Source organism: Oncorhynchus keta, chromosome 28, assembly GCF_023373465.1.
Source record: "Oncorhynchus keta strain PuntledgeMale-10-30-2019 chromosome 28, Oket_V2, whole genome shotgun sequence".
Classification (NCBI taxonomy): Eukaryota; Metazoa; Chordata; class Actinopteri; order Salmoniformes; family Salmonidae; genus Oncorhynchus; species Oncorhynchus keta.
The window spans coordinates 78,385,717-78,408,538 of record NC_068448.1 but is presented as its reverse complement, the minus strand read 5'-3'; the positions used below and the strand labels follow the sequence as shown (position 1 = coordinate 78,408,538).

The 22,822-nt window shown below is 45.8% G+C and overlaps 1 protein-coding gene across 1 annotated transcript; it reads right to left on the bottom strand.

Annotated features, from left to right (window-relative positions):
• Window positions 1-1,319: 1,319 nt before the first annotated feature.
• On the bottom strand, window positions 1,320-16,384 carry LOC127912936 (XK-related protein 9-like). The gene is made up of 4 exons (XM_052484034.1): window positions 16,053-16,384; window positions 12,575-12,786; window positions 2,109-2,191; window positions 1,320-2,008 (listed from the first exon to the last, which is right to left on the bottom strand). The coding sequence occupies exons 1-4, from the start codon at window positions 16,367-16,369 to the stop codon at window positions 1,445-1,447; spliced, it is 1,176 nt and encodes a 391-aa protein (XP_052339994.1). The 5' UTR covers window positions 16,370-16,384; the 3' UTR covers window positions 1,320-1,444.
• Window positions 16,385-22,822: the final 6,438 nt, after the last annotated feature.

Here is a 22,822-nt window from a genome sequence, read left to right as displayed (position 1 = left end):
TAAGAAAATGGCACCCTATTCCCTATATAAGTGCATTAATTTTGACCAGATCTCAGGGCTCTGGTCAAAAGTAGTGCACTGAATAGAGAATAGGGTGCCATTTGAGACGTCATCAGAGAGGCGCCCCTCAGCCAATGAAACCCGGTTTGTTATGATTAATTAGCATTGAAATGACCCTTACTAGTGTTGGGGGTATTTTTGAGCTGGTATTCATACAGTATGTCATCTATAATAATTAATAATAATAATGTAATAATTGTAATGATAAAAGGTAGTTATGCTACGTTTATATTTATTAAATATATTATATTTTAAAGTTTTAAAGTGCATTCACAGATAGTAAATATTACACACAACATCAGAATACTTATGAGGTTAAAAGACAGTTAAACTAGCAGAAACAGTGGAAAGTGTGTCAGAGATTAAAATAAATTAAACATCTTTCAGTTATTGGCAGGTCAGTAAAAGAGTCTTTAACATAATCAAAGAGAAAGTCCATAGTAACATCATCATAGCAACGGCAACGTCCATAGCAACGTCTTCCTGTTCACTTTACCCCAAAATGCTTGATGGCCATAGCCTGTAAAGAGAGACAACAGTGCCACCTAGTGTTCTCTGTTTTGCGTTGCACATCCTGAATCCACAGATAGGGGCTGTGTTTCACTAGCGTGAAGTGACTCCTTATGTCCTCTCCTTCATCTCAGCTGAAGGGACCAGACCTGAAAGGTCAAACATCAGACTCCTTTTTAACTGTTCAGGTCTTTCAGGTCATTCAGGTCTTTCAGGTCTTTCAGGTCGCTCAGGTCTTTCATGTCATTCAGGTCATTCAGGTCTTTCAGGTCATTCAGGTCTTTCAGGTCATTCAGGTCTTTCATGTCATTCAGGTCATTCAGGTTTTTCAGGTCATTCAGGTCTTTCAGATCTTTCAGGTCTTTCAGGTCATTCAGGTCTTTCAGATCTTTCAGGTCTTTCAGGTCATTCAGGTCATTCAGGTCTTTCAGGTCATTCAGGTCTTTCAGATCTTTCAGGTCTTTCAGGTCATTCAGGTCTTTCAGGTCATTCAGGTCTTTCATGTCATTCAGGTCATTCAGGTCTTTCAGGTCATTCAGGTCTTTCAGATCTTTCAGGTCTTTCAGGTCATTCAGGTCTTTCAGGTCTTTCAGGTCATTCAGGTCTTTCATGTCATTCAGATCTTTCAGGTCTTTCAGGTCATTCAGGTCTTTCAGATCTTTCAGGTCTTTCAGGTCATTCAGGTCTTTCAGGTCATTCAGGTCTTTCAGGTCATTCAGGTCTTTCAGATCTTTCAGGTCATTCAGGTCTTTCAGGTCATTCAGGTCTTTCAGATCTTTCATGTCATTCAGGTCATTCAGGTCTTTCAGATCTTTCAGGTTGTTCAGGTCATTCAGGTCGTTCAGGTCGTTCAGAGTGGTGCAGGAAACGAGGCTCAGAGCTGTAGGAAGTTCCTACCTCTCACCGTGTTGTCTGGCGTCTCTGTTTCTCTCTCCTGTCCCATGTGTCCATCCACCTCATCTGCCTGTAGACTCCTCCCTCTGGGGTGGCAGACAGTATAATACAGGAGCAGACAGACCAGCCCTAGAACGGTCCCTCCAAATATCAGCAGAGTCACCGGCCAGAAGTACGCAGTAGCGTTAACCTCTGGCCTCACCAGAACCAGCAGCAAAGGACCAGAGAGGTTCACTAACGCAAAGAGAACGTAGTACACAGCCATCGGCCATCTGGTATCCTGTCCTTTCACGTTAAAGAAGGTGAATATGAGGACGACTCCCACGATGATCCGATAGAGCCTCTCTAGACCTTTAGACATGCAGAAATCAGTACGGACCCAATGGGCCCAGAGGGTTCCAGCCAGCCAGACGACAGCCATTCCCAGGGTACTGTAGGGGCTGAGGACGAGGAAGAGGCTGAGGCTGAGGATGTGAGCGGTGATGGTCAACAGCTTGTATAGGAGGTAGACGAAGGTAGGGAGGCCAGAAGGCATCTCTCGGACCTGGGGATGTTATATTCATTATTATATATATATATATCACTATATGATCATATGATTATGTTATTATATATTATTATATGATATATTGTTATTATATTACCTGGGGTAAGGATCGACGGAGACACCGGCGGTAGTCCACTATAGCCCAGGCGATGTTGATGAATGAACCCACCATGCAGATGCCTGCACAGGGGAAGATGAGACACACATTAGAGAAGGATCTTGACAGACAGACATGTGAGAGACAGGCATGTGAAAGACAGGCATGTGAAAGACAGACATGTGAGAGACAGACATGTGAAAGACAGACATGTGAAAGACAGGCATGTGAGAGACAGACATGTGAGAGACAGGCATGTGAGAGACAGACATGTGAGAGACAGGCATGTGAAAGACAGACATGTGAGAGACAGACATGTGAGAGACAGACATGTGAAAGACAGGCATGTGAAAGACAGACATGTGAGAGACAGACATGTGAGAGACAGGCATGTGAAAGACAGACATGTGAGAGACATACATGTGAGAGACAGACATGTGAAAGACAGACATGTGAGAGACAGACATGTGAGAGACAGGCATGTGAAAGACAGACATGTGAGAGACAGACATGTGAGAGACAGGCATGTGAAAGACAGGCATGTGAGAGTCAAGTTGTGGCAGTGCTGCAGTCTCTCTCGCTCTCTGTGCCTGTCTCTCACACATTCACAGTCTCTCTCTCGGTTGCTCTTTCTCTTCTCTCTCTCTCTCTCTCTCTCTCTCTCTCTCTCTCTCTCTCTCTCTCTCTCTCTCTCTCTCTCTCTCTCTCTCTCTCTCTCTCTCTCTCTCTCTCGCAGTCTAGACAGAGCAGGAGACTGCAGGCAGTCTAGACAGAGCAGGTGAGTGCAGGCAGTCTAGACAGAGCAGGTGAGTGCAGGCAGTCTAGACAGAACAGGTGAGTGCAGGCAGTCTAGACAGAGCAGGTGAGTGCAGGCAGTCTAGACAGAGCAGGTGAGTGCAGGCAGTCTAGACAGAGCAGGAGACTGCAGGCAGTCTAGACAGAGCAGGTGAGTGCAGGCAGTCTAGACAGAGCAGGAGACTGCAGGCAGTCTAGACAGAGCACGTCAGTGCAGGCAGTCTAGACAGAGCAGGTGAGTGCAGGCAGTCTAGACAGAACAGGTGAGTGCAGGCAGTCTAGACAGAGCAGGTGAGTGCAGGCAGTCTAGACAGAACAGGTGAGTGCAGGCAGTCTAGACAGAGCAGGTGAGTGCAGGCAGTCTAGACAGAGCAGGAGACTGCAGGCAGTCTGGACAGAACAGGTGAGTGCAGGCAGTCTAGACAGAACAGGTGAGTGCAGGCAGTCTAGACAGAGCAGGAGACTGCAGGCAGTCTAGACAGAGCAGGTCAGTGCAGGCAGTCTGGACAGAGCAGGTGAGTGCAGGCAGTCTAGACAGAGCAGGAGACTGCAGGCAGTCTAGACAGAGCAGGTGAGTGCAGGCAGTCTAGACAGAACAGGTGAGTGCAGGCAGTCTAGACAGAACAGGTGAGTGCAGGCAGTCTAGACAGAACAGGTGAGTGCAGGCAGTCTAGACAGAGCAGGTGAGTGCAGGCAGTCTAGACAGAGCAGGTGAGTGCAGGCAGTCTAGACAGAGCAGGTGAGTACAGGCAGTCTAGACAGAGCAGGTGAGTGCAGGCAGTCTAGACAGAACAGGTGAGTGCAGGCAGTCTAGACAGAACAGGTGAGTGCAGGCAGTCTAGACAGAGCAGGTGAGTGCAGGCAGTCTAGACAGAACAGGTGAGTGCAGGCAGTCTAGACAGAGCAGGTGAGTGCAGGCAGTCTAGACAGAGCAGGAGACTGCAGGCAGTCTGGACAGAACAGGTGAGTGCAGGCAGTCTAGACAGAACAGGTGAGTGCAGGCAGTCTAGACAGAGCAGGTGAGTGCAGGCAGTCTAGACAGAACAGGTGAGTGCAGGCAGTCTAGACAGAACAGGTGAGTGCAGGCAGTCTAGACAGAACAGGTGAGTGCAGGCAGTCTAGACAGAGCAGGTGAGTGCAGGCAGTCTAGACAGAGCAGGTGAGTGCAGGCAGTCTAGACAGAGCAGGTGAGTACAGGCAGTCTAGACAGAGCAGGAGACTGCAGGCAGTCTAGACAGAGCAGGTGAGTACAGGCAGTCTAGACAGAGCAGGTGAGTGCAGGCAGTCTAGACAGAGCAGGAGACTGCAGGCAGTCTAGACAGAGCAGGTGAGTGCAGGCAGTCTAGACAGAGCAGGTGAGTGCAGGCAGTCTAGACAGAACAGGTGAGTGCAGGCAGTCTAGACAGAGCAGGTCAGTGCAGGCAGTCTAGACAGAGCAGGTCAGTGCAGGCAGTCTGGACAGAGCAGGTGAGTGCAGGCAGTCTAGACAGAGCAGGAGACTGCAGGCAGTCTAGACAGAGCAGGTGAGTGCAGGCAGTCTAGACAGAGCAGGTGAGTGCAGGCAGTCTAGACAGAGCAGGTGAGTGCAGGCAGTCTAGACAGAGCAGGAGACTGCAGGCAGTCTAGACAGAGCAGGTGAGTGCAGGCAGTCTAGACAGAGCAGGAGACTGCAGGCAGTCTAGACAGAGCAGGTCAGTGCAGGCAGTCTAGACAGAGCAGGTGAGTGCAGGCAGTCTAGACAGAGCAGGAGACTGCAGGCAGTATAGACAGAGCAGGAGACTGCAGGCAGTCTAGACAGAGCAGGTCAGTGCAGGCAGTCTAGACAGAGCAGGTCAGTGCAGGCAGTCTGGACAGAGCAGGTGAGTGCAGGCAGTCTAGACAGAGCAGGTCAGTGCAGGCATTCTAGACAGAGCAGGTGAGTGCAGGCAGTCTAGACAGAGCAGGAGACTGCAGGCAGTCTAGACAGAGCAGGAGACTGCAGGCAGTCTAGACAGAGCAGGTGAGTACAGGCAGTCTAGACAGAGCAGGAGACTGCAGGCAGTCTAGACAGAGCAGGTGAGTGCAGGCAGTCTAGACAGAGCAGGAGACTGCAGGCAGTATAGACAGAGCAGGTCAGTGCAGGCATTCTAGACAGAGCAGGTGAGTGCAGGCAGTCTAGACAGAGCAGGAGACTGCAGGCAGTCTAGACAGAGCAGGAGACTGCAGGCAGTCTAGACAGAGCAGGTGAGTACAGGCAGTCTAGACAGAGCAGGAGACTGCAGGCAGTCTAGACAGAGCAGGTGAGTGCAGGCAGTCTAGACAGAGCAGGAGACTGCAAGCAGTCTAGACAGAGCAGGAGACTGCAGGCAGTCTAGACAGAGCAGGTGAGTGCAGGCAGTCTAGACAGAGCAGGAGACTGCAAGCAGTCTAGACAGAGCAGGAGACTGCAGGCAGTGAGTGCAGGCAGTCTGGACAGAGCAGGAGACTGCAGGCAGTCTAGACAGAGCAGGTGAGTGCAGGCAGTCTAGACAGAGCAGGAGACTGCAGGCAGTCTAGACAGCGCAGGTGAGTGCAGGCAGTCTAGACAGAGCACGTCAGTGCAGGCAGTCTAGACAGAGCAGGTGAGTGCAGGCAGTCTAGACAGAGCAGGAGACTGCAGGCAGTCTAGACAGAGCAGGAGACTGCAGGCAGTCTAGACAGAGCAGGTAAAAGCAGGCAGTCTAGACAGAGCAGGTAAAAGCAGGCAGTCTAGACAGAACAGGTAAAAGCAGGCAGTCTAGACAGAACAGGTAAATACAGGTAGGGTAGACAGAACAGGAACAGGTAGAGTAGACAGAACAGGTACAGGTAGGGTAGACAGAGCAGGAACAGGTAGGGTAGACATAACAGGTACAGGTAGGGGAGACAGCAGGCAGTCTAGACAGAGCAGGAGGCTGCAGAACAGCAGTCTAGACAGAGCAGGAGACTGCAGGCAGGGTAGACAGAACAGGTAGACAGAGCAGGTGAGTACAGGCAGTCTAGACAGAGCAGGAGACTGCAGGCAGGTCTAGACAGAGCAGAGACAGGTGCAGGCAGTCTAGACAGAACAGGGTACAGAGTAGACAGAACAGGTACAGGTAGGGTAGACAGAGCAGGTGAGAGACAGAACAGGTGCAGTAGGGTAGACAGACAGGTAAATACAGGTAGGGTAGACAGAACAGGTGTATACAGGTGCAGTACAGGTGAAACAGGTAGGGTAGTACGTAGACAGAACAGGTAAATACAGGTCAGTGAACAGGCAGGTAGGGTAGACAGAACAGGAACAGGTAGGGTAGACAGAACAGGTAAATACAGGTCTAGACAGAACAGGTAAATACAGGTAAAAGCAGAACAGGTAGGGTAGACAGAACAGGTGTATACAGGTAGGGTAGACAGAACAGGTAAATACAGGTAGGGTAGACAGAACAGGTGTATACAGATAGGGTAGACAGAACAGGTAAATACAGGTAGGGTAGACAGAACAGGTGTATACAGGTAGGGTAGACAGAACAGTGTATACAGGTCTAGACAGAACAGGTAAATACAGGTAGGGTAGACAGAACAGGTGAACAGGTAGGGTAGACAGAACAGGTGTATACAGGTAGGGTAGACAGAACAGGTGTATACAGGTAGGGTAGACAGAACAGGTATACAGGTAGGGGGAGACAGAACAGGTAGACAGAACAATACAGGTAGGGTAGACAGAACAGGTAAATACAGGTAGGGTAGACAGAACAGATACAAGGGTAGACAGAACAGGTGTATACAGGTAGGGTAGACAGGTGTACAGGGTAGACAGAACAGGTGTATACAGGTAGGGTAGACAGAACAGGAACAGGTAGGGTAGACAGAACAGGTGTACAGGTATACAGGTAGGGTAGACAGAACAGGTGTATACAGGTAGGGTAGACAGAACAGGTGAACAGGTAGGAACAGAACAGGTGTATACAGGTAGGGTAGACAGAACAGGTGTATACAGGTAGGGTAGACAGAACAGGTAAATACAGGTAGGGTAGACAGAACAGGAACAGGTAGACAGAACAGGTGTATACAGGTAGGGTAGACAGAACAGGTGTAACAGGTAGGGTAGACAGAACAGGTGTATACAGATAGGGTAGACAGAACAGGTAACAGAACAGGTGTATACAGGTAGGGTAGACAGAACAGGTGTATACAGACAGGTGTAGATAGGGTAGACAGAACAGGTAAATACAGGTAGGGTAGACAGAACAGGTAGGGTAGACAGAACAGGTGTATACAGGTAGGGTAGACAGAACAGGTGTTTACAGGTAGGGTAGACAGAACAGGTGTATACAGGTAGGGTAGACAGAACAGGTGTATACAGGTAGGGTAGACAGAACAGGTGTATACAGGTAGGGTAAACAGAACAGGTGTATACAGGTAGGTAGACAGAACAGAACAGGTAGGTAGACAGAACAGGTAGGGTAGACAGAACAGGTGTATACAGGTAGGGTAGACAGAACAGGTGTATACAGGTAGGGTAGACAGAACAGTGTATACAGGTAGGGGTAGACAGAACAGGTGTATACAGGTAGGGTAGACAGAACAGGTGTATACAGGTAGGGTAAACAGAACAGGTGTATACAGGTAGGGTAGACAGAACAGGTGTATACAGGTAGGGTAGACAGAACAGGTGTATACAGGTAAACAGAACAGGTGTATACAGGTAGTAAACAGAACAGGTGTATACAGGTAGGGTAAACAGAACAGGTGTATACAGGTGTAAACAAACAGAACAGGTGTACAGAACAGGTAGGGTAAACAGAACAGGTGTATACAGGTAGGTAAACAGAACAGGTGTATACAGGTAGGGTAAACAGAACAGGTGTATACAGGTAGGGTAAACAGAACAGGTGTATACAGGTAGGGTAAACAGAACAGGTGTATACAGGTAGGGTAAACAGAACAGGTGTATACAGGTAGGTAAACAGAACAGGTAGTAAACAGAACAGGTGTATACAGGTAGGGTAAACAGAACAGGTGTATACAGGTAGGGTAAACAGAACAGGTGTATACAGGTAGGGTAAACAGAACAGGTGTATAGGGGTAGAACAGAACAGGTGGTGTAAACAGAACAGGTGTATACAGGTAGGGTAAACAGAACAGGTGTACAGAACAGGTGTATACAGGTAGGTAAACAGAACAGGTGTATACAGGTAGGGTAAACAGAACAGGTGTATACAGGTAGGGTAACAGAACAGGTGTATACAGGTAGGGTAAACAGAACAGGTGTATACAGGTAGGGTAAACAGAACAGGTGTATACAGGTAGGGTAAACAGAACAGGTGTATACAGGTAGGTAAACAGGACAGGTGTATACAGGTAGGGTAAACAGAACAGAACAGGTAAACAGAACAGGTGTATACAGGTAGGGTAGAACAGAACAGGGTAAATACAGGTAGGGTAAACAGAACAGGTGTATACAGGTAGGTGGGTAGGGTAAACAGAACAGGTGTATACAGGTAGGGTAAACAGAACAGGTGAACAGGTAGGGTAAACAGAACAGGTGTATACAGGTAGGGTAAACAGAACAGGTGTATACAGGTAGGGTAAACAGAACAGGGTAAACAGAACATACAGGTAGGGTAAACAGAACAGGTGTATACAGGTAGGGTAAACAGAACAGGTGTACAGGTAGTGTAAACAGAACAGGTGTATACAGGTAGGTAAACAGAACAGGTGTATACAGGTAGGGTAAACAGAACAGGTGTATACAGGTAGGGTAAACAGAACAGGTGTATACAGGTAGGGTAAACAGAACAGGTGTATACAGGTAGGTAGGGTAGACAGAACAGGTGTATACAGGTAGGGTAAACAGAACAGGTGTATACAGGTAGGGTAGACAGAACAGGTGTATACAGGTAGGTAAACAGAACAGGTGTATACAGGTAGGGTAGACAGAACAGGTGTATACAGGTAGAGTAGACAGAACAGGTGTATACAGGTAGGGTAGACAGAACAGGTGTATACAGGTAGGGTAGACAGAACAGGTGTATACAGGTAGGGTAGACAGAACAGGTGTATACAGGTAGGGTAGACAGAACAGGTGTATACAGGTAGGGTAGACAGAACAGGTGTATACAGGTAGGGTAGACAGAACAGGTGTATACAGGGTAAACAGAACAGGTGTATACAGGTAGGGTAAACAGAACAGGTGTATACAGGTAGGGTAGACAGAACAGGTGTATACAGGTAGGGTAAACAGAACAGGTGTATACAGGTAGAGTAAACAGAACAGGTGTATACAGGTAGGGTAAACAGAACAGGTGTATACAGGTAGGGTAAACAGAACAGGTGTATACAGGTAGAGTAGACAGAACAGGTGTATACAGGTAGGTAAACAGAACAGTGTATACAGGGGTAGACAGAACAGAACAGGTAGGGTAAACAGAACAGGTAGAGTAAACAGAACAGGTGTATACACAGAACAGGTGTATACAGGTAGGGTAGACAGAACAGGTGTATACAGGTAGAGTACAGAGGTGTATACACAGAGTAGACAGAACAGGTGTATACAGAACAGGTGTATACAGGTAGGGTAGACAGAACAGGTGTATACAGGTAGAGTAGACAGAACAGGTGTATACAGGTAGGGTAGACAGAACAGGTGTATACAGGTAGAGTAGACAGAACAGGTGTATACAGGTAGGGTAAACAGAACAGGTGTATACACTGTATTTTTTTGTGAAGAATCAACAACAAGTGGGACACAATCATGAAGTGGAATGACATTTATTGGATATTTCAAACTTTTTTAACAAATCAAAAACTGAAAAATTGGGCGTTAAGTTAATACTTTGTAGTGCCACCTTTTGCTGCGATTACAGCTGTAAGTCGCTTGGGGTATGTCTCTATCAGTTTTGCACATCGAGAGACTGAATTTTTTTTCCTCCTTGCAAAACAGCTGGAGCTCAGTGAGGTTGGATGGTTGGATGGAGAGCATTTGTGAACAGCAGTTTTCAGTTCTTTCCACAGATTCTCGATTGGATTCAGGTCTGGACTTTGACTTGGCCATTCTAACACCTGGATATGTTTATTTATTTATCAACTAGCCTACCTGGTTAAATAAAGGTGTTCTCAACTGGCCTACCTGGTTAAATAAAGGTGTTCTCAACTGGCCTACCTGGTTAAATAAAGGTGTTCTCAACTAGCCTACCTGGTTAAATAAAGGTGTTCTCAACTCGCCTACCTGGTTAAATAAAGGTGTTCTCAACTAGCCTACCTGGTTAAATAAAGGTGTTCTCAACTAGCCTACCTGGTTAAATAAAGGTGTTCTCAACTGGCCTACCTGGTTAAATAAAGGTGTTCTCAACTGGCCTACCTGGTTAAATAAAGGTGTTCTCAACTAGCCTACCTGGTTAATGAAGGTGTTCTCAACTAGCCTACCTGGTTAAATAAAGGTGTTCTCAACTAGCCTACCTGGTTAAATAAAGGTGTTCTCAACTAGCCTACCTGGTTAAATAAAGGTGTTCTCAACTGGCCTACCTGGTTAAATAAAGGTGTTCTCAACTAGCCTACCTGGTTAAATAAAGGTGTTCTCAACTAGCCTACCTGGTTAAATAAAGGTGTTCTCAACTGGCCTACCTGGTTAAATAAAGGTGTTCTCAACTAGCCTACCTGGTTAAATAAAGGTGTTCTCAACTGGCCTACCTGGTTAAATAAAGGTGTTCTCAACTGGCCTACCTGGTTAAATAAAGGTGTTCTCAACTAGCCTACCTGGTTAATGAAGGTGTTCTCAACTAGCCTACCTGATTAAATAAAGGTGTTCTCAACTAGCCTACCTGGTTAAATAAAGGTGTTCTCAACTAGCCTACCTGGTTAAATAAAGGTGTTCTCAACTAGCCTACCTGGTTAATGAAGGTGTTCTCAACTGGCCTACCTGGTTAATGAAGGTGTTCTCAACTGGCCTACCTGGTTAATGAAGGTCTACCCAACTCGCCTACCTGGTTAATGAAGGTGTTCTCAACTAGCCTACCTGGTTAAATAAAGGTGTTCTCAACTAGCCTACCTGGTTAAATAAAGGTGTTCTCAACTAGCCTACCTGGTTAAATAAAGGTGTTCTCAACTAGCCTACCTGGTTAATGAAGGTGTTCTCAACTAGCCTACCTGGTTAAATAAAGGTGTTCTCAACTAGCCTACCTGGTTAAATAAAGGTGTTCTCAACTAGCCTACCTGGTTAATGAAGGTGTTCTCAACTGGCCTACCTGGTTAATGAAGGTGTACTCAACTAGCCTACCTGGTTAATAAAGGTGTTCTCAACTAGCCTACCTGGTTAAATAAACTAAAGGGGAAATAAAAATTATACAACTTGATTGGAGTCCACCTGTGGTAAATTCAAAATATTGGACATGATTTGGAAAGGCACACACCTGTCAATTCATGGTCTCACAGTTGGCAGTGCATGTCAGAGCAAAAACCAAGCCATGAGGTCGAAGAAATTGTCCGTAGAGCTCCGAGACAGGATTGTGTCGAGGCACAGATCTGGGAAAATGTACCAAAAAATGTCTGCAGCATTGAAGGTCCCCAAGAACATAGTGGTCTCCATCATTCTTTAATGGAAGAAATGTTGCTCCAAACTGAGGGAGAAGGGCCTTGGTCAGGAGGTGACCAAGAACCTGATGGTCACTCTGACAGAACTCCAGAGTTCCTCTCTGGAGATGGGAAAACCTTCCAGAAGGACAACCATCTCTGCAGCTCTCCATCAATCAGGAATTTATTGTAGTGGCCAGACGGAAGCCACTCCTCAGTTAAAGGCACATGACACATGACAGCGCGCTTGGAGTTTGCCAATAGGCTCCTAAAGGACTCTGATACCATGAGAAACAAGATTATCTGGTCTGATGAAGAGACTAGTCAGGTTTGAGAGAAAGATGAAAGGAGCAAAGTACCGAGAGATCCTTGATGAAAACCTGCTCCAGGTTGCTCAGGACCTCAGACTGGAGTGAAGGTTCACCTTCCAACAGGACAACGACCCAAAACACACAGCCAAGACAAGGGAGGAGTGGCTTCGGGACAAGTCTCTGAATGTCCTTGAGTGGCCCAGCCAGAGCCCGGACTTGAACCCGATCGAACATCTCTGGAGAGACCTGAAAATAGCTCTGCAGCAACGCTCCCCATCCAACCTCCCCAAATAGAGGTGTGCCAAGCTTGTAGCGTCATACTCAATAAAACTCGAGGCTGTAATCGCTGCCAAAGGTGCTTCAACAAAGTACTGAGTAAAGAGTCTGAATACTTATGTAAATGTTTCATTTGCAAAAATATCTTTAAAAAAACGTTTTTGCTTTGTCATTATGGGGTATTGGGATGTTATTATGGGATATTGTCTGCAGATTGATGAGGGAAACAAACTATTTAATCCATTTTAGAATAAGGCTGTAACGTAACAAAATGTGGAAAAAGTCAAGTGGTCTGAATACTTTCCAAAATGTACACAAAAATATATATTTTTTTTTTCAATCAATTTAATACCTCATTACTCCATTTATTACTTGTCTGTGCCAGTAAAATATTTTATATTATATAATTCTGTCAATATCTGATGGATTTTATAACAAATCTAAAAGTTTGGAGAATCTTCAACTGTTGCCTTTATAAGTTTTAAAAACCTTGTTTTTTAAAACCTTTTGTCAATTCTGATGATCGTTGCTACTCACGTTGTAGTATGGACCTGTGTCCGTGGCCCAGCATAATGTAGAGTTGGAGGACTAGCTGTGGAACGCTCTCAAGAAACGTCTCAAACAGTTTGAGCATGCTCAGATCAGTCGCTCGGCCAAACAGTGCCAGGTGCACATCTCTGGGACATTCAACAGGCCCAAGAGGCTTGGAGAAAACAGCCCTGTATCCCACCTTCAACAGGTCATGGTACCTAACAAAAAGAGAGATGTGAATTGGTATAGAAACAGACAGATAAAACAGACAGACAGACAGACAGACAGACAGACAGACAGACAGACAGACAGACAGAGACAGACAGACAAACAGACTGAACGCATCGACTCAGTACTGGTACTCACTGTATATAGCCTAGTTATCATTACTCATTGACTCAGTACTGGTACTCCCTGTATATAGCCTGGTTATCATTACTCATTGACTCAGTACTGGTACTCACTGTATATAGCCTAGTTATCATTACTCATTGACTCAGTACTGGTACTCACTGTATATAGCCTGGTTATCATTACTCATTGACTCAGTACTGGTACTCACTGTATATAGCCTGGTTATCATTACTCATTGACTCAGTACTGGTACTCACTGTATATAGCCTAGTTATCATTACTCATTGACTCAGTACTGGTACTCACTGTATATAGCCTAGTTATCATTACTCATTGACTCAGTACTGGTACTCACTGTATATAGCCTAGTTATCATTACTCATTGACTCAGTACTGGTACTCACTGTATATAGCCTGGTTATCATTACTCATTGACTCAGTACTGGTACTCACTGTATATAGCCTGGTTATCATTACTCATTGACTCAGTACTGGTACTCACTGTATATAGCCTAGTTATCATTACTCATTGACTCAGTACTGGTACTCACTGTATATAGCCTAGTTATCATTACTCATTGACTCTGTACTGGTACTCACTGTATATAGCCTGGTTATCATTACTCATTGACTCAGTACTGGTACTCACTGTATATAGCCTAGGTACCATTACTCATTGACTCAGTACTGGTACTCACTGTATATAGCCTGGTTATCATTACTCATTGACTCAGTACTGGTACTCACTGTATATAGCCTGGTTATCATTACTCATTGACTCAGTACTGGTACTCACTGTCTATAGCCTAGTTACCATTACTCATTGACTCAGTACTGGTACTCACTGTGTATAGCCTAGTTATCATTACTCTTACATTTACATTTAAGTCATTTAGCAGACGCTCTTACTTGTGTAAACATTTGGAGACAAAATATAATTTACATAAAAAGTACAACTTATAAATGAGCTTAGTTCAACTATTGTACCCCTTCAGAACCCACAACATATGTGCGTGTTTGACTGCAATGTTTGGAAACTAAGTACATGTGAACCAACCCTATGCAGTCTCAAAACGTGGTTAACACTCTAACTTTGATATCATGGATGGTCAGTCCTTGCATCCCATAGATCTGTATATTGATTTGAGAGTGTTGACATTTCTCCAGGCTCATCCCTCAGCTTTTTACCCAAACAGTGGTGTGGAGGACATTTTGTTATTGTTTAAACAGCTGATTGACTCTTTAAGTGACTTGTTGCAAAGAGGATGCATGTTTTGGAATATTTGTATTCTGTAAAGGCTTCCTTCTTTTCACTCTGTCGATTATGTTAGTATTGTAGAGTAACTACAACGTTGTTGATCCATCCTCAGTTTTCTCCCATCGCACATTCTCAATTATCACAGCCATTAAACTCTGTAACTGTTTTAAAGTCACCATTGGCCTCATGATGAAATCCCTGAGTGGTTTCCTTCCTCTCCGGCAACTGAGTTAGGAAGGAGGCCTGTATCTTTGTAGTGGCTGGGTGTATTGATATACCATCCAAAGTGTGATTGATAACTTCACCATGCTCAAAGGGGTTCCCGTTTTCCTCTTTTTTTTTCTACCTCTACCAATCGGTGCCCTTCATTGCAAAGCATTGAAAAACCTCCCTGGTCTTTGTGATTAAATCTGTGCTTGAAACTCACAACTCAAATGAGGGACCTTACAGATAATTGTATGTGTGGGGTACAGAGATGAGGTAATCATTCAAACATGATGTTAAACACTTTTATCGCACACTGAGTGAGTCCATGCAACTTATTACATGACTTGTTAAGCACATGTCTACTCCTGAACTTATTTAGGCTCCTTACCATAACAAAGAGGTTGAGTATTTATCGACTCAAGACATTTCAGCTTTTACATTTTTAATTAATTTGTAAAAATGTCTAAAAACATTATTCTACTTAGACATTATGGGTTTTTTGTGTGTAGATCAGTGACACAAAATCTCAATTGTATCCATTTTAAATTCAGACTATAACACAACACACTATGGAAAAAGTCAATGGATGTGAACACTTTCGGAAGGCGCGTTAGAGACAGACAGAAAGACGATAATGTGGTATTTACAGTCTGCACATAACATTACCACTATGCCCAAGGAACATACTTGAGATGCCATTCATTTTACCTGAAGAATGTCGACAACTCCCTGAGAATGACAGATGATGTGTAAAGACAGAGAGAATATAAGGACTGTTGACAACTCCCTCGCACTTCCTGAGAATGACAGATGATGTGTAAAGACAGAGAGAATATAAGGACTGTTGACAACTCCTCGCACTTCCTGAGAATGCCAGATGATGTGTAAAGACAGAGAGAATATAAGGACTATTGACAACTCCTCGCACTTCCTGAGAATGACAGATGATGTGTAAAGACAGAGAGCATGTAAGTCGCTCTGGATAAGAGCGTCTGCTAAATGACTTAAATGTAATGTAAATGTAATAAGGACTGTTGACAAGTCCCTCGCACTTCCTGAGAATGACAGATGATGTGTAAAGACAGAGAGAAAATAAGGACTGTTGACAACTCTCTCGCACTTCCTGAGAATGACAGATTATGTGTAAAGACAGAGAATATAAGGACTGCTGACAACTCCCTCGCACTTCCTGAGAATGACAGATGATGTGTAAAGACAGAGAGAATATAAGGACTGTTGACAAGTCCCTCGCACTTCCTAAGAATGACAGATGATGTGTAAAGACAGAGAGAATATAAGGACTATTGACAACTCTCTCTCACTTCCTGAGAATGACAGATGATGTGTAAAGAATATTAGGACATGGAGTTTCATTCCCATGCAAGAGAACACACTCTTATCTGTCATTGAACTTGTCTTTGTGTTAAATAAGTCTGACTTTATAACACTAACCTGCATCTAAAGATCTGATTTCAAAAGATACCAGGATACAAAGGCTAAATAACTGTCAAAGATGAAAATACTTTCGGATGATTTCGTCATCCCCCTCGGGAAAGTGTACCATCGTGTGTATATGTTGTGAACATGTCAATCTAACGTCACTGTGAATTTGAGAATAAATATAATATTCGATATTCATATATGTCACCTAATACCTTCACGTACCTGGTGAAGATGCCCGTCTGCATGACATGGAGTCCAATCAGTCCTCCTCTATTCATCTCACATATCAGCCCATCTCCACCTGGGTTAGCAAGGGGTTTTCTCATGTCATCTCTGTACCAGGTGTAGCTGAAGACCTGTGTGGCTGCTGAGCCAACCACCACGAACAGTAAAGTCAGCGCAGCCCAGACCAGGTCTCCGACCAGGAAGTAATTCACTGCTAGTCCAACATCTGTCACAATGTCCACCAGGTAAAAGCCCAGTCCGATGACGGTACAGATCCATCGCGTTTTAGTGAACTCCGAGTCTGTTTGAAGCATGTTTTGCTGCTCAGTTTTCACTCAATGGCAAATAAGTCACTAAGTCAATGACTAAAGTGAAAATTCTGTCAATGTAAATCTTCTGGGTGATTGGTTGAGCTTGTTTTTTTTGGGGGGTTGTTGGTTCTGTTACTTATTTGCATAGTTGCTATGGGGAGGAATGGTTTGTCCTTTAATCACGCGAAGTTGCCTGCCTCCCATACGATCAACACTTTCCGTCAGGTGTGGGATTTCCGAGATTATACTGTCCACGAGAACGTTTGAGAACATCTCAGTACCCTGTAAAAGAAGACTACAGAATTATTTTAGGAGCAGAAATCAGACGCATCATAAATACAATTTTAGTCACATGCATAAATGATGTTTAAACCATTCAACTATTCACATATAAATAAAACAGTCCATACAGTCCATACATTGCTGTGACTGTACTTGAGCTCGGATGATGTGTCCTGTTTCTCTGATTTCACATTACCCTTTGCCTTCTCTTCTCTCATCGTAAACTCTTGATAATGAACTGCTGACGGGGTGGCAGGCAGCCTAGCAGTTAAGAGCATTGGGCCAGTAACCGAAAGTTCACTGGTTTGTATCCCCCTGAGCAAAGCAATTCTTTATTTATTTATTTTTAGGCAAGTTGAGAACAAGTTCTCATTTACAACTCCGACCTGGCCAAGATAAAGCACAGCAGATCGACACATACAACAACACAGAGTTACACATGGAATAAACAAAACATACAGTCAATAACACAGTAGAAAAAAGAAAAGTCTATATACAGTGAGTGGAAATGAGGTAGGATAAGGGAGGTAAGGAAATAAATAGGCAATGGTGGCGAAGTAATTACAATATAGCAATTAAACACTGGAATGGTAGATGTGCAGAAGATGAATGTGCAAGTAGAGATACTGGGGTGCAAAGGATCAAGATAAATAAATAATACAGTATGGGGATGAGGTAGGTAGATAGATGGGCTGTTTACAGATGGGCTGTGTACAGGTGCAGTGATCTGTGAGCTGCTCTGACAGCTGGTGCTTAAAGCTAGTGAGGGAGATGTGAGTCTCCAGCTTCAGAGCTTTTTGCAGTTTGTTCCAGTCATTGGCAGCAGAGAACTGGAAGGAAAGACGACCAAAGGGGAATTGGCTTTGGGGGTGACCAGTGAGATATACCTGCTGGAGCGCGTGATACAGGTGGGGTGCTGCTATGGTGACCAGTGAGCTGGTCCACTTAACCCTAATGCTCCTGTAAGTCACTCAGTTAATGAAATAGCAGAGCTCACAACAGCCAATCCGTTTCATCTAACAGGTGAGTAGAGAACACACAGCCAATCAGGTTCATCTAACAGGTGAGCAGAGCACACACAGCCAATCAGGTTCATCTAACAGGTGAGTAGAGCACACACAGCCAATCAGGTTCATCTAACAGGTGAGTAGAGCACACAACAGCCAATCAGTTTCATCTAACAGGTGAGTAGAGCACACACAGCCAATCAGGTTAATCTAACAGGTGAGTAGAGCACACACAGCCAATCAGGTTGGTTCATCTAACAGGTGAGTAGAGCACACACAGCCAATCAGTTTCATCTAACAGGTGAGTAGAGCACACACAGCCAATCAGGTTGGTTCATCTAACAGGTGAGTAGAGCACTCACAGCCAATCAGTTTCATCTAACAGGTGAGTAGAGCACACACAGCCAATCAGTTTCATCTAACAGGTGAGTAGAGCACACACAGCCAATCAGGTTGGTTCATCTAACAGGTGAGTAGAGCACTCACAGCCAATCAGTTTCATCTAACAGGTGAGTAGAGCACACAGCCAATCAGGTTCATCTAACAGGTGAGCACTCTCCCTGTCCTGAACAATTCCATAACCTACTGTAGCAACTAGTTCTGTTGGATGTGTCATTTTTTCAAACTAAAGCCTTTGCAAACAATCCCAACAACCACATGGCAAGTTATTCTGAATTCAAGGTCAAGAGTCTAAGGGCCTAGGGATGAGGTTCTACTACGGTGACATATGTCATTGTCACGACTTCCGCCGACTCGTCCCCCTCCTTGTTCGGGCGGCGTTCGGTGGTCGACGTCACCGGGCCTTCTAGCCATCGCCGATCCACTTTTTCCATTTTCCATTTGTTTTGTCTTTGTCTTACACACCTGGTTTCAATTCCCCCAATTACTTGTGCATTATTTAACCCTCTGTTCCCCCATGTCTGTTTGTGAGTAATTGTTTGTATGTAGTAGGGTCCGTTAATGTGGGCTCGCTTTTTTGTATATGTTGAGTAAAGTATGTTTATTTACTCATATCTGCTGTCCTGCTGTCACGACCTCTGCCGAAGTCAAAGCCTCTCCTTGTTCGGGCGGTGCTCGGCAGTCGACGTCACCGGTCTTCTAGCCATCATTGATCCATTTTTCATTTTCCATTGGTTTTGTCTTGTCTTCCCACACACCTGGTTTCAATCCCATTCATTACATGTTGTGTATTTAACCTCTGTTTCCCCTCATGTCTTTGTCAGAGATTGTTTGTTATTTCAGTGTTGTGTTGTATTGGTGCGCGGCAGGTCCTCGTACTGCCACTTTGTTTATTATTTACATTCAGATTAGCATCACTGTAGTGCTATTCACTCAACTGAACGACTTGATTAGTTTAGTGTTAGCTAGCTACACAGCTGTCTTTGTTTCCAAGATAATTGTGTAGTTTAGAGTGTGTAGTCTTGGAGTGATTATCTTAATTCACTGAGGTTCGCTAGCCAGCTATTTGTCGTCCTTAACGTAGGAGACTCTGCTAGCTAGCCAACATCTAACAGCTAACAGCTAGCCAACGTCACCACACACACGTTACTGAATCGAATTCAACAACCCGGTCAGGTAGTATCACATTTTCATTTCATTACAGTACAACGGTTTGATTTGTTTGATCGTAGCTAGCTACATAGCTAGTTACATATCCGTCTTTGTTTCAAAGATAATTGTGTAGTCTAGAGCGATTTCCTAGGTTAGCTAGCCAGCTATTGTCGTTCTTTTAACGCAACGTAACGTAAACAACACTGCTAGCTAGCCAGCTAGCCCCCGAATAGTAGCACTGTAGAAACTATTACACTCAACGGAACGACTTGATTAGTGTAGTGTCAACAACGCAGCTACTGCCAGCTAGCCTACTTCAGCAGTACTGTATCATTTTAATCATTTTAGTCAATAAGATTCTTGCTATGTAAGCTTAACTTTCTGAACATTCGAGACGCGTAGTCCACTTGTCATTCCAATCTCATTGCATTAGCGTAGCCTTTTTCTGTAGCCTGTCAACTATGTGTCTGTCTATCCCTGTTCTCTCCTCTCTGCACAGATCATACAAACGCTCCACACCGCGTGGCCGCGCCACCTAATCTGGTGGTCCCAGCGTGCGACCCACGTGGAGTTCCAGGTCTCCGGTAGCCTCTGGAACTGCCGATCTGCGGCCAACAAGGCAGAGTTCATCTCAGCCTATGCCTCCCTCCAGTCCCTCGACTTCTTGGCACTGACGGAAACATGGATCACCACAGATAACACTGCTACTCCTACTGCTCTCTCCTCGTCCGCCCACGTGTTCTCGCACACCCGAGAGCTTCTGGTCAGCGGGGTGGTGGCACCGGGATCCTCATCTCTCCCAAGTGGTCTTCTCTCTTTCTCCCCTTACCCATCTGTCTATCGCCTCCTTTGAATTCCATGCTGTCACAGTTACCAGCCCTTTCAAGCTTAACATCCTTATCATTTATCGCCCTCCAGGTTCCCTTGAGAGTTCATCAATGAGCTTGATGCCTTGATAAGCTCCTTTCCTGAGGACGGCTCACCTCTCACAGTTCTGGGCGACTTTAACCTCCCCACGTCTACCTTTGACTCATTCCTCTCTGCCTCCTTCTTTCCACTCCTCTCCTCTTTTGACCTCACCCTCTCACCTTCCCCCTACTCACAAGGCAGGCAATACGCTTGACCTCATCTTTACTAGATGCTGCTCTTCTACTAACCTCATTGCAACTCCCCTCCAAGTCTCCGACCACTACCTCTCGCTCTCATCCAACACTTCCCACACTGCCCCTACTCGGATGGTATCGCGCCGTCCCAACCTTCGCTCTCTCTCCCCGCTTCTCTCCTCTTCCATCCTATCATCTCTTCCCTCTGCTCAAACTTTCTCCAACCTATCTCCTGATTCTGCCTCCTCAACCCTCCCTCTCCTCCCTTTCTGCATCCTTTGACTCTCTATGTCCCCTATCCTCCAGGCCGGCTCGGTCCTCCCCTCCCGCTCCGTGGCTTGACGACTCATTGAGAGCTCACAGAACAGGGCTCCGGGCAGTTTAGCGGAAATGGAGGAAAACTCGCCCCTGCGGACCTGGCATCCTTTCCTCCATCCTCTCTACATTTTCCTCCTCTGTCTCTGCTGCTAAAGCCACTTTCTACCATTCTAAATTCCAAGCATCTGCCTCTAACCCTAGGAAGCTCTTTGCCACCTTCTCCTCCCTTCTGAATCCCCCCTCCTCCCTCTCTGCAGATGACTTTGTCAACCATTTTGAAAAAGAAGGTCGACGACATCCGATCCCTCGTTTGCTAAGTCAAACGACACCGCTGGTTCTGCTCACACTGCACTACCTATGCTCTGACCTCTTTCTCCCTCTCTCTCCAGATGAAATCTCGCGTCTTGTGACGGCCGGCCGCCCAACAACCTGCCCGCTTGACCCTATCCCCTCCTCTCTTCTCCAGACCATTTCCGGAGACCTTCTCCCTTACCTCACCTCGCTCATCAACTCATCCCTGACCGCTGGCTACGCCCCTCCCGTCTTCAAGAGAGCGAGAGTTGCACCCCTTCTGAAAAAACCTACACTCGATCCCTCCGATGTCAACAACTACAGACCAGTATCCCTTCTCTCTTTTCTCTCCAAAACTCTTGAGCGTGCCGTCCTTGGCCAGCTCTACCGCTATCTCTCTCAGAATGACCTTCTTGATCCAAATCAGTCAGGTTTCAAGACTAGTCATTCAACTGAGACTGCTCTTCTCTGTATCACGGAGGCGCTCCGCACTGCTAAAGCTAACTCTCTCTCCTCTGCTCTCATCCTTCTAGACCTATCGGCTGCCTTCGATACTGTGAACCATCAGATCCTCCTCTCCACCCTCTCCGAGTTGGGCATCTCCCGGCGCGGCCCACGCTGGATTGCGTCCTACCTGACAGGTCGCTCCTACCAGGTGGCGTGGCGAGAATCTGTCTCCTCACCACGCGCTCTCACCACTGGTGTCCCCAGGGCTCTGTTCTAGGCCCTCTCTTATTCTCGCTATACACCAAGTCACTTGGCTCTGTCATAACCTCACATGGTCTCTCCTATCATTGCTATGCAGACACACAATTAATCTTCTCCTTTCCCCCTTCTGATGACCAGGTGGCGAATCGCATCTCTGCATGTCTGGCAGACATATCAGTGTGGATGACGGATCACCACCTCCAGCTGAACCTCAGCAAGACGGAGCTCCTCTTCCTCCCGGGGAAGGACTGCCCGTTCCATGATCTCGCCATCACGGTTGACAACTCCATTGTGTCCTCCTCCCAGAGCGCTAAGAACCTTGGCGTGATCCTGGACAACACCCTGTCGTTCTCAACTAACATCAAGGCGGTGTCCCGTTCCTGTAGGTTCATGCTCTACAACATCCGCAGAGTACGACCCTGCCTCACACAGGAAGCGGCGCAGGTCCTAATCCAGGAACTTGTCATCTCCCGTCTTTATTACTGCAACTCGCTGTTGGCTGGGCTCCCTGCCTGTGCCATTAAACCCCTACAACTCATCCAGAACGCCGCAGCCCGTCTGGTGTTCAACCTTCCCAAGTTCTCTCACGTCACCCCGCTCCTCCACTCTCTCCACTGGCTTCCAGTTGAAGCTCGCATCCGCTACAAGACCATGGTGCTTGCCACGGAGCTGTGAGGGGAACGCACCTCAATACCTCCAGGCTCTGATCAGGCCCTACACCCAAACAAGGGCACTGCGTTCATCCACCTCTGGCCTGCTCGCTCTCTACCACTGGAGGAAGTACAGTTCCCACTCAGCCCAGTCAAAACTGTTCGCTGCTCTGGCCCCCAATGGTGGAACAAACTCCCTCACGACGCCAGGACAGCGGAGTCAATCACCACCTTCCGGAGACACCTGAAAACCCCACCTCTTCAAGGAATACCTAGGATAGGGTAAGTAATCCTTCTCACCCCCCTAAAAGATTTAGATGCACTATTGTAAGTGGCTGTTCCACTGGATGTCATAAGGTGTATGCACCAATTTGTAAGTCGCTCTGGATAAGAGCGTCTGCTAAATGACTTAAATGTAAATGTAAATGTAGTGTTTGGAGTTATGTTTTGTTTATTGTTTACATTTAGTGTTTGGAGTTATGTTTTGTTTATTGTTATGAAATACTCTATTACACTCAGTTTGATTCTCCTGCGCCTGACTTCCCT

What these genes read in the sequence shown, in the direction of transcription:
- LOC127912936 (XM_052484034.1), bottom strand. Translation starts at nt 16,369, where the DNA reads ATGCTTCAAACAGACTCGGAGTTCACTAAAACGCGATGGATCTGTACC. An exon ending in CAGACGGGCATCTTCACCAG is followed by an intron (nt 12,787 to 16,052) that starts GTACGTGAAGGT and finishes TCTTTTTGTTAG; the next exon opens with GTACCATGACCTGTTGAAGG. An exon ending in ACACAGGTCCATACTACAAC is followed by an intron (nt 2,192 to 12,574) that starts GTGAGTAGCAAC and finishes TCCCCTGTGCAG; the next exon opens with GCATCTGCATGGTGGGTTCA.